The sequence below is a fragment of the Furipterus horrens genome, unplaced genomic scaffold (assembly GCF_987537825.1).
Source record: "Furipterus horrens unplaced genomic scaffold, mFurHor1.1.pri manual_scaffold_2, whole genome shotgun sequence".
Taxonomy (NCBI): Eukaryota; Metazoa; Chordata; class Mammalia; order Chiroptera; family Furipteridae; genus Furipterus; species Furipterus horrens.
This window is the reverse complement of record NW_028327172.1, coordinates 53,976,363-54,000,616: the sequence shown is the minus strand read 5'-3', so window position 1 is coordinate 54,000,616 and position 24,254 is coordinate 53,976,363. Positions and strand designations below refer to the sequence as shown.

Below are 24,254 nucleotides of genomic sequence, written 5' to 3'. Positions count from 1 at the left end.
GGATAGACTTCAACACATGTTCCTCTTTGTAATGTTGTCATAATCCATTGGGCCATGTTGATTACCTTCTGGTTCTTCCTGGCATACACAAACCACAAGGGTACCATAGATAATTGAAATGGATTGTGTTATTTTTTCAGTGGTACTGAACTATTTGTGGTTCCTTTTGTTAGTTGTAAACAGCTGAAGAAATTAATCTTCCAGGCTTTTGATTAATTGCTAAACCACTGATTATTGACCAGTGATGAGAACAGAAAATTTAAGTTGGAATGGCTTGGTATTTTCTGGTGAGGTTGGGGCAGAGCAAGAAGACAATGGATAGTTTCTAAACAATGGCTAATTCCTTGCATCATTAATGAAAAATGATGCAAAGGAAGAGAATATAGGGACTTATTGCAGTTAGTTTTGCATTGATCTCCAGTGCTGCTACTTCTTCCATATAAGCTAATTCCTCATGATGGGCTGAGGCCTGTGGCAGTATTAAGTATTAAATCTAAGAATCTGATGGAAACATCAAAGATTAATATTCTAGGTACAAACATTGCTAGACACATGAGTGTCTCTAGAAAAATGTTGACCTTAAACAAATAGACAGCCAGATATTCCTCCAGCAAAATAAACAAAGAATTTGAAAAAAAAACAAAAACAAATAATTATAGTTTGGGGCATGTAGTCTAAAGGTGAACCACACACAAATCCAGAGAAACAAAAAAGAGGAATGCTGTTTTACAGACTTGAGAGGCGCTGTGGTAAATGAAGACTCCACTGGAGTAAATGGAAAGTTGTAAGTATGTTCTACGAGGTCTGTCCGGACAAAGTCCATCCATTGTTAATATAACAAGAACAGTTTGAATGACATTGATATAGCCTGGCAGCCAAGAAGAGTGGACTGGAATGTGCATGCATGAACAATGACAACTTCACTGTACTAGTCAGTAGGGATGGTAGGCGCCATTGAGTGAGCACGTGTATTGTGTGGCCATCACATTCAAAATGACTGAGCGAGTAGAACAACGAATCAGCACCAAATTCTGCATTAAGCTTGAACATTCCTCCACGGAAACTCCACGGGATGATTCAGAAGCTGCCGCCATGGGCAACTGGTGATTGGCAGCTTCATCATGACAACGCGCCCGCTCATGCATCACATCTCATGCAGAGTTTTTTTGTGAAACATCAAATCACCCAGGTGGCTCAGCCCCTCTATAGCCCAGATTTGGTGCCCTGTGACTTCTGGATTTTTCCAAAACTCAAATCATTCTTGAAAGGGAAGAAGTTTCAGACCATCAGTGAGATTCAGGAAAATATGACGGGGCAGCTGATGGCAGTTAGGAGAACTGTGTGAGGTCCCAAGGTACCTATTTTGAAGGGAGCTGAGGCATCATGTCCTATGTACAGTGTTTCTTGTATCTTGTATCTTCTTCAATAAATGTCTCTATTTTTCATATTACATGGCTGGATACCCTCTGGACAGACCTCGTACATAACTTTTCATTGGCTGAGTTATGGCAGTCTCCCATTGGCTGAGCTGTTACTGGGCAAGGAGAGATCTTTTCTTCCTCCTGCTGAGGTAGTAATGGGGTATAATTCCCTGTTGAAGATGCAAGGTACATATCTCTTACTGTTTGGATTAGTAGTATGCATTGAGTGATATGTGTATGCAAGTTGTCTCTTTTTAGCCTTCCAACTCCATTTTAACTGAGCTTTATGTTTATTAATCTTCACAGAAATGATAGTGGAAATTAAGACATAGTTCAATTTAGTAAACATTTATTAAGAGTAGACCAGGTTCTGGGAAAAACATGCAAAAGACGAGGTCTCTGCCTTTGAATAGCTCACAGTGAACTGAAGGAGCCAAGCACATGGATAAATCATGGCAGTAGATTGTGGATAAGTGGCTAGCACACTTTTGGAATTGCCTAGAAATCATTATGAATAATCATGGGATTAGTAGTGTTCTAAGTGATGTACATTGGTTATGAACCCCAGAGTGCATGGTTGAAATTTTTGTCTATCTCTACCTGACCCCCATTCATAGAATTCTAGAGCGAGAAGCACTTGGAAGATAATATGTTATCAATCTCTTTGTTATAGGTAAAGAAACAGGGACCCTTCAGTATCTGAATGTGTTCTCTATTTATTATCATAGGGAAGAGTTTGGAGTAAATTAATTCTTCTTTTTTTTTTTTTTTTTTGGCCAACAATATTTTTTTTTAATTTTTTTAAATGTTTTTTATTGATTATATTGTTACAACAGTTCCAATTTTCTCCCCCTTGCTCCCCTCCACCCAGCACTCCCCTCCCCCAGCAATCCCCCCCCAAGTCCATACCCCTGGTTCGTAAAAATTAACTATCCCCCCCCTCTCAAATATTATGACCCTTTGTAATCTTGTAAAGGACAATGGGCGAAGATCTCAAGCTCCTCTAGCTGCTTCAAGCTGGACATGGTCGTCGTCCTACCTACCCTTGGGTCCAGAAAACCCTAATAAGAGTGGGGGTGTGGAGGGGAGGGTGGCCTTCCCACATGGGGAAGGATCGTGCAGGCTCCAGGTCGGTTGGCTGTCTCCGGTCAATGGCGTGCTTGGTTTAACAGGCTGGTGTCCTTGTTGTGTTCTGGGGGTAAATTAATTCTTAATTTATTCAACAACACTTATTTGGCACTTAAGGCTGTATCAGATGCCAGAACATAACAATAAATAAGAGACAGTTCTTCATCTGAAGTTGCTCAAGGTCTCAAATGACAGAGCAAAGACCAACAAGCAAACAGACACTTAAAAATGCAAGATGGTAATTAGTGTCCTGGAGCTGTGCACACAGTGGAGTGGGAGCAGGGTGATGGTGCCTACCTCAGTGTAAAGGAGGCAGGAATTGCTTTGCAGAACTAGAGGTCTTTGAATGGAAGCTTCTAGAATGAGTCAGGTGTATTCCCAACAGGAGGCAGTCATGGAGACCAACAGCTGTACAAAGGAATAGAGGTGTAAGAGCATGGCCTGCTCAGGACTTCCCAGGCTCACAGTAAAAATGAACATAGAGAGAGGGAAGAGGCAGATAGTGATATTCTGACGATAATGAAAGCCAGCCAGCTCCTTGTCTTTAAGGAGCCCCTGAAGTGTGGTATGCAGGTCAGATCTTTGAGGAAGAAATAACACTTTACCACAAAGGTGAAGGCTAGAGTCAGGGAGACCAGGGGATTAATATGGTAGTACTAGCAAGATGCAAATGAGGCCTGTCCATAGGACAGTGTGGCAGAGGAGATTGGCACAGGGGGTGCACATGAGAAACACACAAAGGCCTCTAAGTTTGGTTGATTGTGGATAGTTAGACAGGGCAGGTATTCTAGATGGATTCCCAGGACTCTGGTGTGGACCAGTGTGAGAGTAGATGAGGGTATTGTTTAGTGAGACAATGAGAATAGGAGAAGGAAGAGGCTTGAGGGTAGTGATTTCAGTCTGTGATTTGGGGGTGTTGGGGTACATGTGAGAGGGCAGAGAGTAGATTCCTAGTAAATAGTTGAACGTTGTTTGGAGACGGGGAACAAGGCTTAGGCACAAGAGTACACAATGGAGAATTCTCAGCATAAAGGTGGCAATTGAAGCTGTGAGTAAGAAGATGGAAGAGATGTAAACCAAAGGCAGGAAGGACACCTTGTAGTGAAGTTATAAAGGGCCTCAAATGATCGATCTATGAAGGTTTTACAAGATGAGACTACTTTGGCTAAAGAGATTGTGTAAGAGCTGAATTAAAGCCTAATTCACTCAATAAACATATGTGGAACATGTTATATGTGACTTGACAACAGGGGTGAGAGCAGTGAAAAAAAACAAAAAAGGCAAAGTCTGTTTTGCCCTTATGCAGCCTATCAGCTTAGGTTGGAGGATCGCGTATGTGGTTAATTTTCACAATAGTAAGTACTACAAAAGGAAAGTACTTAGGGCAATTTAACAGCACATAATTCAGGAGGGGATTAGGGGAAGGGGCTGGCACTTGGCCTGTGGGGTCCAAGGAGGCATCTCTGAGGAAGTAACATTTCAGCTGGACCTAAAGGACAAGTAAGCAAGACCCAGGAGGAGGGATGGGGAGATCACTCCAGGGAGAGAGGACATTGTGTGCAAAAGCCCTGAGATGGAAGCCCTGAAGGATGCCTGTGCAGCCTGAGGGAGCAGGAGAGCTGGGTGCTTGAGGTGAGGCGGTGACATAGGTGACCCAGCTCCCCTCAACACACCTGGGAGCTGCTTCAGGAGCCTGTGCAGCTGCCCCACTTCCCTGCTTACACACGCCTCGAGGACCTGGGTTTGTCAATCCAGGTTTACTCCAAAGGAAAACATTTTTACAATAGCAAGATGTTCAAGTGAGCAGTGAACCAGAGCCAAGAGAGTCGTTCTTTTCCTTGGCAGCCACCTGGCCTTGAACCAGCACCAGAATTCCAACTCAGGGTTCACTGTGAGCCATTGATTGACAAGCAATGAAGAGATGATTTTGTGCATGGTAAGGACTGTGAGAATTGTCTGGATTTTGAAAGAGACTGTTCAAGCGGAAAACAGAGGCAAAGGAGTTGAGCAGCCAAGAAATCAATATGTTTTGGTCAACACAGCTCACCTGGGAGTATAACATTTTAGTTTGGCTGCAGAACGTGCCTCTTCAGAACTCAGCGTGTCCAAGAATTAGCTCAAGAGTCAAAATTGGCACATATTGGCCTCTATTTGTGTGTGTGTGTGAGAGAGAGAGAGAAAGAGAGAGAGAGAGAGAGAGAAAGAGAGAGAGAGAGAGAGAGACAGAGAGAGAGACAGAGAGAGAGACAGAGAGAGAGAGAGAGAGAGAGAGAGAGAGAGAGAGAGAGAGAGAGAGAGAGAGAGAGAGAGAGACAGAGACAGAGAGAGAGAGAGAGAGAGAGACAGAGAAAGAGACAGAGAGAGAGACAGAGAGAGAAAGAAACATAACAAACATATTGGGAAAATAACCTTGGAAGGAAACTTGATTGATTTTTGAAAGAAAGCAAGAACTCCTTGAAAAAGCCATCCTCCTAGGCACCTTGTAAAAGAAACGAAACTAGATTGCAATTCCCATTTTGCAAAAAGTCTTTAATTTGTTTTGCCAAGTTTTTGGTCTTCCTTCCCCCAATTTCATCCCCATTATTCCTGTCAGGTTGATTTATTAGGTAAAAAACTAGATGACCAGGTGTCGTTTTTCTCCTGTTGATGACGAGGGTATCTGAATGTTCCTTCTAGTCTCCAAATACATATTTTAAGGTAATAAGCTGTCATATTCAAGGTAATGTTTTAAAGATTAAATATAGGTTCTTCCAGGTTTTGTGGTAATGCAGAATTGCCAAAAATTCAATACTTGGCTTTAGTACTTGATAACAATGGGACTTTTGTGCCTTTATTTTTTCATCTGTAAAATGGGAACAAATAAACCTGCTCCACTTAGTGAAGAGGGTATTTTGGAAAGTGAATGAGATAATGCATGCAAGAGTGCTTTACATACAGCGTCATCATCCACATGTTAAGAATTAATATAATAGTAATTCTCATCACTATGGCCACATAGAAGATTATTCACAGTAAGACTCAAAAGACTTTTTACATCTGCCATGCAAGTTTTTTAAGTGTGGGCTCTTCATATCTCTCCTTTTTCTCAGTTTTTATAGACATACATAAGAATAGCATCTTAAAGATATGGGAAGGGATGTCCATCTCCTCCCATTTTCCAGTGAGGGAAAAAAGTTATTTTGTGACTGCCAAAATCACATTTTAACGGTCAAATGTAGTTCCAACCAGTCATCAAAATTGTGAAGCATATATCTCAGTTTCCCTTTGTTTATTAACAGTGTAAATATCACGAACTTTTCCTGAAAATGGAAGATAAAGAAAAGAAATTGAATAGTGAAAAATTTTTAACGGTGATAGCATTGTCCAAGGATTAGAAGAAACACCCTTGGGTTAACACACTATAACTATTATATTGTTCTTTGTGCCTGTTGAGGGGAGCATATTTCTGCATAAGCTGGCACATTTTGTAAAGCAGTCCTATTTCTTCTCCCTTTTCGCTCCATACCATGAGAGGCTTGCCTCCCTCCCATCCTTTCAGCAGTGATTTCCATTACTCGATTTACGGCATTTCCCTGCTTTTATGGATGAACTAAGAAGAGTTGTGCATTTGACATGAACTACAGGAATATGAAAACTTGAGATGTTCTCAGACGCAGAATAGACCTCCTGTATTGTGGCAGGAAGAGGAGTGGAAAGAAAAGATTTTCTCCTTCCTGACTGTAAAATGCTCTCTCTTTCAAATCTCAGGTGACCGTGACAGATGGTGGTTCCTCTCCAAAACAGTCAACCATTTGGGTGGTGGTTCAGGTCCTGGATGAAAATGACAACAAGCCCCAGTTCCCGGAGAAAGTCTACCAGATCAAGCTACCAGAACGTGACCGGAAGAAGAGGGGAGAACCCATTTACAGGGCTTTTGCATTTGATAGAGATGAGGGCCCCAACGCAGAAATCTCCTACAGTATAGTGGATGGGAATGATGATGGAAAGTTCTTTATTGACCCTAAAACTGGCATGGTTTCTTCCAGAAAGCAATTTACAGCAGGGAGTTATGACATCCTAACGGTAAGATTATTCTCAACTTCAATAACATTAATGGGGGGATAGAGTCACTTTCTTATTCATGTATATTCCTTTGAACAATAAATCTGTAGAGCAAAAAGTACAGCCACATAGCAGTGGAAGACTACTTCTGTTTCAATGATATTCCTAAATAATACTAGCATTTCCTTTGGTTGTGTCCTATCAGCAAACTGCCCCCATTCCCAGTCCATAGCCTGATCCATCACATAATACTCAGCATAATTCCTGCAATCCTAAATTGTTTCAAGGTACTGAGCATCGATGTAAACTAAAGGTAGGGGAATAGTAGAGTGATATATCCCATCGGCTACTCAACGTGACTCAATGCATCTTCAAAAATTCCCAAAGAAAACAACTCTTGTAATTGTTGACAAAGTGATAGAACATGAATTTAGTGGTGTGACTTGTGAGACACAAATCACAGTTATGCTTATTCTACAGAATGTTAAAACAAAAACCTTAAGTAAAAAGTGACTAAATTTTTCAGTATTAGAAAATCAGAAATAAAAACAAACATGAGTACCATCTCAAACAGACTTAAACTCCCACATCTAAGGTACCAGCCTGCTGCCCCCATCCCTAACTACATTAGGCATGTAGCACGTATGCCATAAAGGAGACTGGTTATCCTGCAAATGATGAGCACTTTCCAGGGTCCCAACAAATGTCAAGAGTTAGTGCCATCTGCTATCCTTCTTTTAGTCCTTAACCTTCTCTGCTATATACAGTCATCTCTTTATTATTTTAAAGGATGGCCTGAGTCTCTTCACTTCTATGGTCTGGACTTGACTCCTTTTTCTGCTCAGTAATATGTTCAGAACAGTGGGCAGAGAAAAGAAGATAATAAAAACTAGCCCCGTTTCTACCATTAAAAGCTCTGATGCAGTAAGTGCTGTGGCAGCTGTGTGAGACTTGCCAATGGGAATCTTTAAGGACTAGATGGACTGCAGTAGATATTGTTGGTGCCCCACCCAGCATCCCTTTCCAGGGTGGCGCAGCTGTCCCCTGGCTGCTGTAACTGACTGTTGGCTGCTAAAGGCTCATAGCTGCCCTCTTCTCCAGAGTCATCCCTGCCCAAACTTCTTGGTTCCATGTTCCCACCCCAGCCTGCAACCCACAGCCAATGACTGACTGATACCTGATACAAAAGTCCAACCCCCTAGGCTCCATGTGGATCCAACTCTGTGGTGCAGTTAATGATTTCAAGCTTCCTGTGGGATAAGGCTGAGATTCGACTTCAGCTAAGACCACATCCCTGCTTAACATCATACCCTGTCCATCTGCTTTCTTCAATTCCTTTCTCCTGAGAATACTTCCCTTCCCCCAGAAAATCATTTGTACTCAAATCCCTGCTTAGGCCCTGCTCCTAGGAAACCTGCCCTAATCCATCTCTCTTCAAGGGCCCTCCAACTCACATTAGTTTTCCAGGGCAAAGTGATCATGAACATACAGCATTCAGGAACTATGAGTTGCCACTGTTTTTAAAGGCTATAACTATGAGCTATGCATCTCCAAGTGTTATTTTTAATTTTTTTTAATTTATTGATTTTAGAATGGGAGAGAGAGGGATAGAGAGGGGTTGGGGAGAAACATTTGTTGTTCTACTTATTTATGCATTCATTGGTTGATTATTTTATGTGCCCTGACCTGGGATCAAGCCTGCAACCTTGATGTATCAGGACAATGCTCTAACCAACTGAGCATCTGGCCAGGACCTAAAATGATATTTTTAATGTAATATTTTAAAATCCTTTATTTTTACTTTCTCTCAGTGGTGAATGCTTGCTGGACTTAACTGCCCCCACCCCAATTTAAGTCCAGGACACCACAGCAGTTAACTCTGAACATGTGAGTGAGGAGACATGCTTTCCTCAGCTTGTATATCAGGAGATACAGAAGAATCATTAGCCACCTCTTTGCCACTCCACTATCTTCAGGAGCCCAACCTTCCACCAAGAGAGTTCTTTACCATTCAGCTGGCATAACTGAAGGGGCTCCGGGGTGGTTAGAGCAAGACTGCTCCCTTTCCCACACCTGCTCCCATTACTCGTCCGGGATTCTGTGTGAGTGGAATCCCTCTCCAGAGTAAAGCAGAAAGAAGGAACTGCAAAACATGACCACACACACACACACACGCACACTTCTGTGCACACACCTTATTCACACTTAAGCGGGATTCACAATGCACTTTATTCCCATGCATGACCAGAAGACACTAAAAATTGTAAGTGCAACATTTGTTTTTCAAGTTTTCCACATCTGTAAAGTTGGCAGTGGTCCAAATCACCTTTGGCGAATGTGACATAGGGCCCCCCCACGACCAAGTCAGTCATTTCCTCCCAGTTCCTGAGCTCGTGTTTCCCAGATCTCCACGCTCTTCTTCCTTTTGCTGACACTGTGATGAGTGTGGACACTCATTTCTACAATATATGAGTGACAGATCCAAACTTCCACAAGCTCCAATCTCTAAGACAGCTTTCTGTGTTCTCTCCCTGTGTGAGTAGATAAAGGCGGTGGACAATGGGCGCCCACAGAAATCCTCTACAGCCCGCCTGCACATTGAATGGATTAAGAAACCACCCCCTTCACCTATACCTCTAACGTTTGATGAGCCGTTTTATAACTTCACAGTCATGGAGAGCGATAGAGTCACCGAGATTGTGGGGGTGGTGTCTGTGCAGCCAGCTAACACTCCTCTGTGGTTTGACATAGTTGGTAAGTTTGAGTCCTCCAGAGCTGTGTGGGGCAGTGTGATCACTGACTGTTTGGAACAACTAGCAAAAACAAAACAAAAAAAACAAAACCAAAAAACAGAAAAAACAAAAACCACTAATGATTGGTGCTAAGATTAAGACATGTATAGTGCTGCAATGCAAAAGAGCCAGTAAAATGAATAATAGACCTGTGCTTTCGTTCCGACTCTGTAGCTAAGCTGAACAGAAAGTGCTCTTTGGCTGAATTTTCCATAGTATGTTATTTACTGCAATCTTAATGTCCTTCTGTGTGTCATTTAAATTCTATTGTCACACTTGGCTAATCTCATTTCTAAATGTATTGATGGTACTAGACTTGCTGTCCTTCATTTCTCTCTTTTTCTTCACCTTTTTTCTGCATTCTGTTCTTTTTTTTTTCTGCTCCCGACTGCCCTGCTTCAAGGTGGCAAGCATGCTCGAGAGATGTTCTATATTCTACAGACAGCTTGTGGGCAGAACTGTTCAACAGAAGGTACCCTTAGTGCAAACACATTTGCTAAAATACAGCTATCCAATCTGCCTTTTACAGTTTTTTTAAGGGAATTAAATGACATCTTTCATAACTGCCTGTGACAGGCTGAAGTTCAGCCCACAGACGTCATCCAGGCCTCTAACGGCTATTGCGTTACTTGGATACAGTGACGCTTTTGTTTGAGATTTGATGGGGTTTGGATTCTGGGTGGGGGTTGTTTTGATTTATTTGTAATTTTTTCTTTGCTTTTGAGGTATGTGGGCTTTCGTTGTTTTGTTTTCATCTCTTTTTGTAGGGTGAGTTATTTAACTGAGCCTTTTCCAATTGACAAGTAAATTAAAATATATCCCAACCTGTCTGTTATGCAGTACTAATGCCATTCCTAGACAAAAAAACAAACAAACAAACAAAAAAAAAAACACCAGGAAGTTTCCTGGCTACTGTCCACAGAAGGAAGGGCAGAAAATGGAACCTAGATATATATAGCCAGTGAGAGCTTCCCTCAAGAGCTGAATAGAAAAAGCAGATGGGAGTATGCAGGATATACCTTGGGGGCCAACCTTTGAATTCCTTGAAAGCAAGCAAGCACACCAGGCTGCAAAAGGAGAGGGCAAAACAGCACTTCTGCCCTCAACAAACCTGCATGGAGAGGTGGTGGAGAGAAAATAAGTTCAGGACCAGGAACCATCACAGGCTGTTGCCAAGAAGAGGGAGGGGAGAGCGTGTGCCAGCCCTGGATCTGACTCTACTTGAGCTGGAGCTGACTTCCCACAGTTCTCCGTGGGAGGCAGGGAATCCAGATTGCCAATCTGGAAGAATCATTTCCTTCCACATGTCACTGCCTGGAAAGGATGAGGAACCTGCCTCTCTTCCTAGGAATGACTGGATCTGGGGAAAGCATTTAGAACATTTCTCATCTGTTTTAATGAGGCACAGAAAAAGAATGCCCCATGACCCCCAATCAGACCTCAGTAGAGAGGGTCCTCTAAAGTTCCAGAAAGAAAGGACTTGTTTTCTATAGATTTCATTTTATGGAATGATGGTAGGATATCTTTGTTTTACTTAAGTGGCATTAATCACAGCATCCCTGTACATGGCCATCCTCATTCCAAGCTTTCAACTCCTTCTTCATCTCCACTTAATGCATTTGAAATGGAACTTCCCCTGATGCATGGAAGATGTATCTGCCTCTGTATCTCCTCAGTAATTTTCAGCTCATTAAGTTATTACCTGCTGCAGCTTCTCTCTTGGTGAAACAAAGGGTTGCATGTGTGCATCGCCCAGTTGTCTGTGCTACCACCTTCGATGGTTCCTTCACCACCACCCCCAGTCAGTCCCAGAAAGTGCATTTCAGTGTCAATATGTGTCCTTGGCCCGAGGCCTCCAGGGGCATATGTGATAGTGATTTCTATTACATAGCCCAAAGGAGAGTACAGTCAAAACTCGCCAGGGCTCCTTGTGTGCTGTCCTGTGGGAGGAGCTGCCCCCTCTCAGCCACCAGTTTATCTCCCTCCTTCCCTGACCATCCAGTTTGCAAGCATCTCGACAGCCTGACAGCAGTGCTTCTGTCCCTTGGGTGATCCATGCATGCACCCTCCTGACCCTCAGTCCATCCTACCACCTTCCCCGCCCACCCCAGGATATCCTTGTTTGTATCTCTTCAAAAACTCTGCAAGCACACCTTTGTCTGATGCTCAGTCTGACTGGCCTTTGGACTCCAGTTAGCCTAGTCAGTTGTGCAATTCCTCAGCATTCCTGCATATGTGTGTGTATATGATTACATATAGGTAAGCATGCCTAGTAATGCTGCATGTAACCTTACTTGCATGTTTTCATGTTATCATTATTAGTGCTGTAGTATATTTCCATTCGTGTTTATCCTATCTCCATTCTCAAAACTCAAGGTCAAGCCCTTTGTCTCATCATTCCTTCCTCAACCAGTGCTTCTGTTGTGGTCCACTGAGGGTGCATGGGATAAACAATGGTTACCCATGGAGATGACCCAAGTGGCCAATGCATTCACCCTACTAATGCTGCCTGAGACCAAGTCAGAGGCAGGGTGACCTTCCATTATATTCCCAGCCATATCAACCACTGCACCTTTGACAAAATGAGAACGCTCCAAACTGAGAAGGGCACTTAACAAATGACAGCCCTCTCTGGAAGGGGTCCCTTTAGGCTGCTCCAAATATGTGTCTTGGAATCATTATCAAAAACATGGTATCAGTTTTCTGCTTCTGCATCTTTGCATTTCTAAATGCTATACTCTTCCCATGGAATCCTCTCGGTCTCAGTGGACTGAGTAGCTCTTTTAATGAAGACCTTCTGGTCTGTGGTGCTTCCCTCACAGAGATCTCACTGGGCACCTGGTAACATCTAGCCAAGCTTCTACAATTGAACTTACTCAGCCGGAGGCCTAAACAGAACATGATTTTATTTCCACCCCCACATCTAGCCAACAAACAACATCTTGAAACACCAACTCCATTTCACTGCAAAAGTAAAATCTTCCTCAGGTGCTGGTTGCTTTCAGTATAGACACAGTCTATCTTCCATCAAATCCCCCTTTTGATAATCCTTTCTAATCTAACAGTCATTTTTTTCAATCTCCCAACAGTATCTTTTTCTTTCTTTACCAACATCATATTCAGATGTTTCATTCTTACTTTCAAGATGTATTGCTTATTTATCCTTAGCCATGGAAACTCTGCCCTCTCTTTCCTTCCTCCTTATCTAAGCATCTTCCCTGGCCAAGCTAACAAAAGAAGAGAAATAGAGGGAACACGCTTCCCAATGGGTAAGAAACCTAACAGTGTACTGAAACTGAATGCTAAGAGCAGACACGAGGCGTGCATTGTTGCCATGGATCTGAAACAACGTCTCAGGTTAAAGTGTAGTTCTCTCCTAGGTAAATACTCTGTGACTCTTCCAAGGGGAGTCAAGGCTAGCTTCCATTATAAAGCTAGTGCATTCAGACACCTATCCTGACAGTCAGGGTTACAGAGAATATAATGTGCTGGCCTAGCACTTACAGCTTACAACTACTGTAACTGGTGAATTCTCATTAAATGAGCACAAAGAGTGTTTCAGCTTGCTTCCCCCCTGAGAGCACAGTCCTCTAATTTCCACATTTACACACCTACCCGATTCTTATTTAACGGCATATGTTTCCTGCCACCATAATATGAATTCACAAGAACTGGATGGCCAGCATGATTTTCTTCCCAAGCCTGGACTTCCTGCACCAAGGATCTGCCAGTTGCTTGCTTGTGCCTCCAAAGAGACCTCTGCTTATGAGATTTATATAGCCAAACTCTCCTTAGCTTCCAGAAATAGAAGCCCAACTTGTAACCTAGTTAAGAAAGCAGTTATTAAAAGGAAACATAATAAAGTTCAGCTGTTCTGTGTTTAAAGAGCCCAGTACACAGCATGTTTCTTCTGTGTGTTAAAGGGGGAAAAAGTGAAGGGAACAAAATTAACCAATAATCCTTTGTGGCTTTATCACACATCTTCACACTTCTCAGGAGACTGATTTTAAGTCAGTAGCTCTGTGATTTGCATACTTTCTAATGTGCACACACTGTGGTTCACCAATCAGTCCCCAGACCTTCGTCCCAATGGCAATTATATGTGAAGACCACCATTATTACACACTTGAAATAATTCCTCTTCACCCACAGCTTGATGAGGGATATTGCCACCCACTTTTTTAGCTTCATGCTTGATTTAGGCTAGAAAAATATTTTCTTGTAGTCAGTAAGCAATGACAATATCTTTGTTTATTTGCCTCACCCACTATATAGAGAGGAGAAAAGCAGTTCTCTGATGGTGTGAGTGAGGACATAGGTTCAGCTCTATTGGAGACACATTCCTGTGTTGCAGGTGGATAAAGACTGCCTGAACCCTTATTGTCACAGGTCTCTGCAGACTGTGGGTTCTTGGATGTTTCTGTCTCCTACGCCAACACCTGTCTTTCTTGAACTTTGTCCCCAGCGGAGTCCTCCCTTGTTAGAATTTCCCATATAGCTATCTCTCTCTCAGGGTGACACTTGCTCAAAGTCAGTCGGTAGACATCAAACACGTCATTTCTCCTGTTCTTCCCTCTGCTCCTAATTTGATCTCAAACAGGCATCTCTTTTCTCCATATCAACAATACAGGCCATGGGTTTCCAGGAAAACAGTAAAAAGCCTAAACAGTGCTTTCTATACTCATTATTTGAAGAAAATTAACTTTAAATCAGATTCTAGGAGGGATTTCCTTTCCTAACACAGTTTCCTGACCTCCGCCCCCATCTCCTGCCTTCCAGGTAAATCTCCTCTGCAGCCCGTGTTGTGCTTGCTTCATTCCAAGGCGGAAACATCAGTCATGATCAAACCCTAGCTGATGCTTAGCATTTTCCCATAATTTCTGTGTATATACAGAACTTGAACGAACTGCTTGTGAACGACTCCCTTAATTCATTGAGATTCAGTAGCTCAGTGTTTGGGAAGCTTCTCACATAACACTTCCCCCTTGGAAACTACCAGATTTTGGTTGGTGTTTTTATAATTACACGGAGAGTGGAATGGAATCATATGCTAGGGGAGAGGCCTAGAAGCTTCTCTAAAGGGGAAGCAGTGTGATATTCAACACTGGAGCTCCTCATGGAGAGATAGATGGTGATGCTTCATGTCCTTCTTTAGAGAAAATTTTGACGAAATTGTGGCCTAACACCTGCTGCCCCACATATTCAAGCAGTAGTCGCTGCCTCAAAGTATTTCCATTCTTGTCCCATTTTTAAAAGCTTTTTTAGGACAATCTGACTGGCTATGTTTAACTTTAGAATGCAATAGAAATCCAAGATGCCTCTTCTGCTCTTTGTTTACCCTATTACACCTGTCTTGGCAGAAAACAGTCACAGAGAAATGTCCCCACCATGAATTATCTGTTATGTGGGCTGTTCACAACCTCGCTTTAACCATCTCTGCCGCACACCCCCGCAGCACCGCTCAGGCTGTGACTTTTCTAATTTCCCACTTTGCTAAAACCCAGACCAGCTCAGCGGTGCCCTCCCTTCTCCCACCTTTTGTTTAGCCTAACGCTGCTGCAGCAGCACACGCCGGCTTTGCATGTTGTGTTACTGGCTCTGAGGAAGCACATCTTGTTTAAACGGAATGCTGCTGGTGAAAAGGGACTCCTTTCATTTGATAATCTCACCCCAGATGAATTGGACATGGTTTCCTATGAAATGAAATCACCTTTCAGGCTAAAAGGGAGCCTGAAAAATGAGCCCTGGGGGAGAGACATGGAGTCGTTTATGAAATGGGATGCTTAAGTGGTAGGTTATTAAATTGTGTGAGGGTTGATGGTGAACTGCTGGTCTAGAGTCTGTGTCCCCTGTCAGAAGTTAGTTTTAAAACACAGGGAAGATCTCAGGAATCTTGTGGTATATGAAAGCTTGGTTTCACTAGGAGCAGATGCCCTGGAAGCGATCACCAGTGGCTATTAGCCATACTGATGGACTGAGAGATGCTCCACAGGCTCTCTCAAGCACTCCCGATCTGCTTTCTACTCATCCATCTCCCTTACACCTTCAGAGGTTTCTGTTCTAGACCATTTGAAACAGTAAATGAAGGAAACAAACACACACACATACATACACACAGGAAGAGGAGAAATATAAAAAATTACAGCCCGAAGAGTAGCCAGAAATATTATCTGATATGAAAAATAACTAGTAATAAAGCACACAATTTGTATGCCATATCTAAAATATGTCAGTTTTATGCCACTAAGCACATGGAATGATTATGTATTTCTGCATAGGGTCCCAAGGACAATGTGAGCCTCAGGCAGTTAAGGAAGAACATATAGGATTGCCTTATTTAAACAGTAACTGACTTAAAACAGTCACTTCAATATATTTTATTTCATCAAAACAAAAGAACAGTAACTAAAACCAGAAAATCTTTGCTTGCATGTTCTCTAAATCAAAGTCTTATAATTTGCATAATTCTATTTTTCTTTAATCTACAAATTTTCACCTTCTAAAATAATTGATGTTGAAAGATGACCCCTTTTCTCACCCCACCCCTGCCACAAAAGGAATCAGTGCCCTGTCCTCAGATTTAAAAAAGTACTTGCCCCTTATCCTTAGGGGACATGTTCTGAGACCCCCCTCCCGTGGATGCCTGAAACTGCGGATAGTACCATACCCTACATGTACTGTTTCTTCCTGTGCATACATACCTATGAGAAAGTTTTATTTATGTATTAGGCACAATAAAGAATTCACAACAATAATTAAAAATAAAAGAGAACAATGATAATATACTGCAATAAAAGTTATGTGAATGTGGTCTTTCTCTCCCTAGTAATTTTCATTTTTCAGTCTAAACCTCATCCTGAATCTATGTAACCTGCCCTTGCTTACAATAAGTGGCTTGACATCACTCAATTCAGGGTCCCTTGCTGACATCTTCATGTGGGCTAAATACTTCCTGGCACACAACAAAGCCATCAAAGGGAACACATTTTCTGTTCATATCTTCCACCCACAAATTTAATGCCTTGCCCATCTCAACTAAGCACTTACCATGCATTGTGACCATGATTTCTGCAGTTTGAGATGCAACAGCAAAACTAACTCAAACTTCTTTTTCCATCTTTACAGTTTCACAAATAGAAATTCACTCTTATCTCAGATCACAGCAGCCTCAGCATAAGATTTTTTTTCCTCTTACGTCAAGAGCTTTTACCTTTTCACTGAAATGAAGAAACTTGTATCTTTTTTTTGAGAATCCAAATTGCCAGCATCATTAGTCCTGCACTTTGGGGCTATAATTAAGTCAAATAAGTGTGACATGACTGCAAGTTATGGGAATACAAGAGATAACCAAGCTGGCTACTAAGTGACTGAGGGGCAGGACAAAGGGATGGCTCACACCCCAGGCGGCAGGGAGCTGGGCAGCTCGAGATTTAATCACAACAATAATGACGAGCAATTTAAAACTTATGAATTGTTTATTTCTGAAATTTTCCACTTAATGTTTTTAGACCACAGTTGAAAGTTAAACTAGAGATAAGGAAGGGTTACTGTAAACATCTTGGTTAGGAAAACATTATAAAACTGATTATAAGTGTGATTTAAAAGATGATTTCATACCCTCCAGAGACATCTTGAGATGTTGCATTCTTATCTTTTCTTTTCTACATAGGTTCAGGAAGATTTTATGTTCTTTCTTTGAAAGTTTCCATGGCAGGGCTTCTTCTTTTTTTTTTTTTTTTCCCTTTCAGAAGGTACCACTTGATAGCAAATTATTTTTCTTTGCTCATTAAGATGGTTACTCAAGACACTTGAATCAGCCTTACATTTTATTTCATGTGGTTATCAACATGAAACATTCCTCTTGAAAAAGACATGGTGACCTAAATAAAATTTGCTTCCCTTTTCAGTCTAGATTTCCTCCCCTTTCTCCTTATCCTGTTCTTCAAAGGATTTTCTTTTTAGAATTAACATTTAGTTCTCAGTAAATCAGTTAAAGATATTAATTGGAAGATGAGTCTCTTTTTAGATGAAATTTTTGAAAAATATATAATCTCCAAGCAATTCTCTGATACCCCTGTATCTGCATAACTTTAATTAAATGTCAAGGGCAATTATGTTCTCTCAAGCAATTCTATAATCTTAAGTGTATATGACAGCTTCAAGCAATAAGTATTTGAAATTTGTATGACCAGTTTTTTTTAATTAACCATATTAAGTAGTCCCCTCTTATCCATCATTTCACTTTCTGCGGTTTCAGTTACCTGCAATCAACCTTGGTCCAAAAATCTGTCTGTCATTCACTTCCCATAGGCACTGTATCATTTCACCTCATCACACGGGGAAGGGTGAGCACAGTGCGAGACATTTTGAGAGAGAGAAAGACCGGATTCACATAACTTCTATTAAAAAAAATGCATTACTGTAATTATTCTGTTTTATTATTGGCTCATGTTGTTAATCTATTACTGGGCCTAATTTATAAGTTAAACTTTATTATAGCTATGCATATATAGGAAAAAACATACTGTATTCACAGGTCTGTCCTGAATTTCAGGCATCCAGTAGGAGTCATCCCTTATTCCCTGTGGATAAGGGGCAGGACCCACTGTATTTATTTTGTGTCACTGTATCACATTCTAGTAATCCAAGTAAAATTCTCCTTTTCCTTAACTCATTTCCTCACTTTTAATTGTAATATAGAAATTGTATATAGTATTGTTTATTGATCAGCAAAATGAAATGAAAAGAATGTTGACTGTAAAAGAAGCCAAGATTTTGTTTCTGAAATAGGAAATTCAATAAATGCATTGCCCTATGTGCTGTAGCTAAATAAAGGCACTATCCAGGAACAAAATTAATTGACATAATAAAATTTCAGACAAAATTAAATAGAGCTTGTGAACATATACTGGTATTTACTAAAATTGTCCCAGCATATAAAAAGCATAAACCATTATCTTCTCTTTCCCCTAAAAAAAAATCTTTCATTTTGGAATGATCATAAACCACACTTTACTTCACAGAGATGGAAAACATCTATAATAATTTTAATAAGGCCTATGTTGTCATAAGCATATCATTCACAGATTGTGGGTTATATGTGCTTCAGGAGGGGTAAGATAAAGTTTTCTAAACTTTTATATTAATTGTTTTATATTTTAATGTACAGAAGCTGATGTTTTCCTCAACTTCTTTCCAGATTTAATTCTGCTAATCCTCCATAGACTTTCCACTCTGGGGGCAGAAAAATAATTCACATTGTTAAAATGACATAAAAACATTTCTATAAATATCCCAACTTGCAGATATAAAACTTTTAATATGAAATTCATTTTTTTTCTTTTTCTTACTTTCAAGTATTTATCACTTTATTTTTGAAATTTAATTGAGGGACTCTGAACTCTACCAACCAAATGTTTGCCATCAATCCTGGAATAGTTTTAAGAGTATCTACTCATTTTTGTTCATTGTAATTGGACTACTTGTTTACTTAGACTTTAATCTACTTTGGCAAAGCAGGAGTATGTACAAATTCCTAGAACAGAAGCCACAAGGGTTTGATGGGTCTTTAAATTTCTAAATATTTTATGGAGTCAGTTTATGATGCACTACTCTAACATCGGTGCTGAGGTTTTCCTTGCAATTCATTGTTTTGGGGTGACATTTGTTATGCATTGTAAAGGCTGTGTTTTAAAATATGAATTAAGTTAGAAATGAAGGGGTCTCATTTATTGTGTACAAAACTGATACATAAGGGTACCTTTGCTTCAATACATGTAATAACTTCTCAGATATGCTAATTTTATATTGTTTTTGTGAAATCAGGGGGCAATTTTGACAGCTCTTTTGACGCAGAGAAGGGTGTTGGGACCATTGTCATCGCAAAACCTTTGGATGCAGAGCAGAGGTCCATTTATAATATGAGTGTGGAAGTCACCGATGGGACAAATGTTGCTGTCACTCAGGTAAGATATTGATCTCCAACAACAAAGTCATCTTTTCTTGAATTTACAAAGAGGAGAACATCTCTATTGTCTGAGTTAATACACTATGATATTTTTTACCTCCTCATTTGTTAACCACAGTAAGTTAGAGCTAAAGAATACCTGAGTCCAAATTCATTTTGTAAACTATGATCAGGTGAGTGCTACAGCTGAGGTCACATAGCATTAATATAAAACAAGGACTGAGATCTAGGTGCTCTGACTCTTATCTGCTATTTTAGCCTGTGTGCCAGAAGGTTTTATCTTGGCTGCACTGTAAAATCTCCCCATTTGGGGGACTGGAGAGAGTGAAAACCACTGAAGCCTGGGCCCCCACCTCCAGGAATCCTACAGGATTCTAACAAACAGCCAGGGTCAAAGACCGCTGCTTACACTCTGCTACTTGAGTGCTTATGAAAGGACATCGGAGCCAGGCAGAGGGGAAAATCTCTAGGTGAGACTAACACAGTGTTAGATATCAATATGGGACAGGTTTACCCTAAATATGAAAAAATGTTTTGTTTTGTATTTATTTTTAACTTATTCTTTTAGAGAGAGGAAGCGGGGAGAGAGAGAGAAAGCACTGATTTCTTGGTCCACTTCTTATTTATGTATGTGCCCCAAGCAGAATTTGAATGGCCAGGGCTTGTTTTATATTTTAGCTTCAGAGATCTGGGAAAATTATATTGTCACCCTATCTAAATCTGTACTGTTTCAGGATATTTTCAGACCACTAGGGAAGGATACCGTGGTTGAGATCCTTCAGGAATCATACAATCTAAAGAAAGCCCCAAGCCTAATATAAAATAACCCACTTGCAGTATGTATTGCTTAATATTTAGTGCTAATTCACTTAAATGGGGATTTCAATTAGGCTTTTTTAATTAGCCATGTCTTAGCATATCCAACCTCAAGTCTTTAGCACCACTTAAAAACACAAAAATATATTTGAGTAAAATACAAATAAAGCATGGAACTATATTTAGTTTTATACTTTTCTCCAGGGTTTTGGAATAATTGAATTAAATGGTAACTCATTGTGCCTAGAATGTTACAGAAATACATTAAATATGTTTAGAATAAGTGAATGAATAGCAAATACTGTATATGAAACAAGACCTATATGGCAGATACGCTAGATACAAAGCACACAACAGACTATGTTAACACACACAGAAAAAATATATCAATGAAGCTTTTATTTTGGAATTTTATTAGGACCCAGTGAGAAATTGTTTAACAGCATTTATTTTACAAATATTTCTTGAGTTCATACCATGTGCAAGGAGCTGTACTAGATGCCTGAGGTCACAGTGATTCAGAAAGTTAAAACCAGATGACTGATGTACACCCACTTTTTAAAAACATGGAAGCATACATTACAAAAATCTGAATGTATACATTGTTTGAGTCCCTCTTTCATTGGTTTTATTGCAGACTTATCTCCAGGAAGGAATTAGAGAAATGAGGTGAACTTGAGGCTTCCTCTTGGCAAGACCAAGCTAAGCAGGTTAATAAAGGGTATCAAGAGACTTTCTTGTCAAAAGCTTCCAAGTCACTTCGTGTCTCCAGGGCCATGACCCTCTCAGGAAGTGAGAACTAACAGTTTCCAAAGCATAAACTTGTATGTCATCATTATTACCATCAAAGAACCATTACTCTGTCTATGGGGCTGCGTTGGGCCTGATGCCCCCCCAGCCTCTGCCAGTCCAGGCCTCTGCTTGCATCTACCACAGCTCCTCTGGGAGCAATGACAGTGGCAGCTCTCTGAATCAGTCAAAGCCCTCAGTGTCAAGGACGTTTTACAAAAGGATGTTTGGGGAAAGAAAAAGCATTCTGGATTTCTTTTAGAAACCACTAAAACCTGCTCTAACCCATGACCCTAATGATTCTACCATCAGATACCCTTCACCAGATAACTAAATAAATGTCCTGTAGCCCCAAAACACCTGTTCAGTTTCCCTTTGGGAACGTTCCTCCACTTTATTCATTAGGACTCATAAAACATGGTATGACATGAGTTTCAATCAGCCATAAACAACATGTGCAAGTTTATTTCACAAATGTTAAATAAATCTGAGCCTTGGGGATCTGGCTACATGAAAACTTGTCCTTCATCTTCAGTTTTGCCTGTTCTCCCAACTCATAAGATTCTTGTGCCTCAGAGCTACAGTATCTGCTGATAAATAAACATCCTTTCCCTCACTGAGATTCCCTTGTGTGAGTACAGAATATAAAAAGGTTCCGTGGAGTTCAAGTTATAAAGATGAAGATGTACTAAATGGAAGAACAAAGCATCACAACATATTAAAAAAAAAACCTCCTGGCAAGTTGGACAAGAGCCTCTGCATAAAATAGTTGAGTTTATGAGGATATTATTGTACTTTATATAATATCACAGGGTATTTGACAGCGTGGGCTTTATAGTGATAAATCCATGTTCCAGTCCCAAATCTGTCACTTAGTAGCTTCATCCCTTCCAGCAGGTGCAGATCACGTAATTTCTCTGCACTGTAGTCCTTTCGTCTATAAAATGGGCATACTAATACCTGCATCATTAGATTGCTGAGGATTACATGAATGTACATATACAGAGTATTAGCATGAGGACTAAACATAGTAAGTTTTCAATAAATATTAGCTACTGCTGCTGTTATTACTGTCATCACTTAGCCTCTGTGAGTGTTTGTATTACAGGTGCTGTGTCCCAGGTTGTTGTGAGAAATGAATGAGAGTCTGAGACAGTGCTCTGGGGGAAGGGATGATCCAGTGCTGCATCCCAGGCATTTAATGGAAGACTGTTCTGGACACTTTCTGACTCATCCTAGGGTGGAAAGTACAAAATGAGCCCTTAAGGTACCCTCAGTGCAGATCAAACAATGTAGAATTTGTCAAGGACTCTGAGAATACCAAAGGTATTTTCATGGGCTCTTTCTTGTTCCTGATGCTTCCTCCCAGGATGGTCACTTTTGATGGCTCTTTGAAAGACTTCTCTTTGCCTAAAATCAGCCAACATTGCTGAGTGCTTTCTGTGTTCCAAGAATTATTCCAAGGTTTTAAAAACTTACTGCCAATTTCTATATGTATAATGTCATGGAGTAGTAGTAAATCGTTCATGACTGGCACCAGAAATAGCATTGCTCTAGACCAAAACATTAATAACGTGGGATAGAGATATTTAAAACCAGCACTCTGGTTCCAGCTACATTCCTTCCTGTATAGACCCATACCCAACCTCCAAATCCTGCTGCTCCAAGCCAATGCAAATCAGAGCACAGTTGTGCAAATAAATGAAACTCCAATGTAGTTTGAGGTCATGTGAGGTGCTTGAAGCCCATGAAATTGTTTATAAAGGTTGGTGAGTATATATCTCTATAGAGTGTAGATCTTTAGTATTAATCAGGTGTTTAGATGGATATGTGGCCTTAAAAATGGTTAAGATAAACTAACTCAACACTTTTTTTATTACTCCAAAACTCCAGCTTTAAATTTCAACATGCAACCGCCCATGCTTCCTAGGAAACACACACACCTGATGGGATTGTTGGTTTTATAAAGCCTCCCTGCTTTGGGGACCAGGCTAGCTCCCAAAGCACTCTTGGTCTGGGTAAAGAAAGAGACTAAGCTTGTCTTCCGAAGCCCTGGATAGCAAACAAGAGGTTAACTGCCTTCAAGAAATAAGAAAGAAAGAAAAAGGAAAAGGGAGAAAGAGAAGAAAGAGAGAGAAAGAAAGAGAAAGAAAGAAAGGAAGGAAGGAAGGAAGGAAGGAAGGAAGGAAATGTTAAAGGAACTCAGTTCTCTGGGTAGGGGCATGTTTCCATGCCCCTCCGTCCAGGTGTCCTGTGACTCAGGAGATGAGCTGGTCTTGTCTCTGCCTGCGGCTTTAGGCTGTTCAGGCCACTGGGTCATAGAATCCTGAGAACAAAGATGTCTGTTAAGTACTCCATCTGCCTCCTTGTAGATAAAGTCTTAAATTGGAGCCAGCCTTGAGGATTAGTGGGTCTGCTTTGTATCCTTGATAGGTGCTATCTAAACCATAAGTTACCCTGGCTGTATTTTACATGTTAATGATACATTGTAAAAATTCTTTCACTGCTGGCTGTAGAGCTCACCCCTCCTGTTCTATTTTTAGTAACTTTTGAAATCCTAATAAAAAGACGGTGAGGCTGCTCACTCTCTGCTGACTGCCAGAGCATGCTGCAGCCCCCCCCAACCCCCGATCGTTTTTTTTTTTTGTTTGTTTGTTTGTTTGTTTGTTTTTAATTCTACTTGCTGGAATTATCTCCGCGTCCTTGATCACAATCAACACTTCAAGAAAGGAAGGAAGGATGAGGGAAAGAAGGAAAGAAGGAAAAAATTCCCATGTCTAGCCAAGATGTAAATCTAGGCTGGTTGCTGCTGGTGCTGAGTCTTGGGACCCCTTAGCAAGAGGTACAGAGGCTGAGGGCTTACTAAGGGCAGCTGTTATTTGTTTCATAGGATTTAGGAAGTTGTGAAGCATGAGCCAAGGCCAGCTGTTCATAGGAAAAAGTCACCATTAACAGCTTGGGTGGGCTGTAAGTTGGGTGGTATCAAGTCTCAGGGGATCCCCACAGAGGGATCAACAGTATTAGCTAGGTTGATGGAGTCTCAGATATGGCACACACTTGCTGGCTCTGGCTCTCTGGGACGAGGACTCAAAAAAGGGACAATGTTCTCTGTCTACCTTCTGTATGGTAGAAAGCTGTCCCCTAGCTCCTACCTTGATGCCAGACACATCAGTTCCTCTCTGTATGCCACTGGTGCCTTTCAAGCTCCTATCCCAGTGCCTGAACTCAGAGGGAGTGGGTCTGAGTAATTCTGTGTGTGGGTTCTTTAAGAGGAACTGCTTGGGACTCCAGAAGTTTCTT

At 40.9% G+C, this 24,254-nt stretch overlaps 1 protein-coding gene across 3 annotated transcripts in view; it reads left to right on the top strand.

The window, feature by feature from the left end:
• The window catches only part of FAT3 (FAT atypical cadherin 3), a 516,537-nt gene that overhangs the window by 387,479 nt on the left and 104,804 nt on the right, over positions 1-24,254 (top strand). For 2 of the 3 annotated variants that reach the window (XM_090265750.1, XM_090265749.1), the window contains exons 4-6: positions 6,297-6,611; positions 9,134-9,344; positions 19,208-19,347. In XM_090265750.1, the coding sequence (XP_090121876.1) occupies positions 6,297-6,611; positions 9,134-9,344; positions 19,208-19,347 (666 nt within the window). Of the gene's footprint in view, positions 1-6,296; positions 6,612-9,133; positions 9,345-9,785; positions 9,855-19,207; positions 19,348-24,254 lie in introns of all 3 variants that reach the window. The other variant, XM_090265748.1, reaches the window with a different exon arrangement.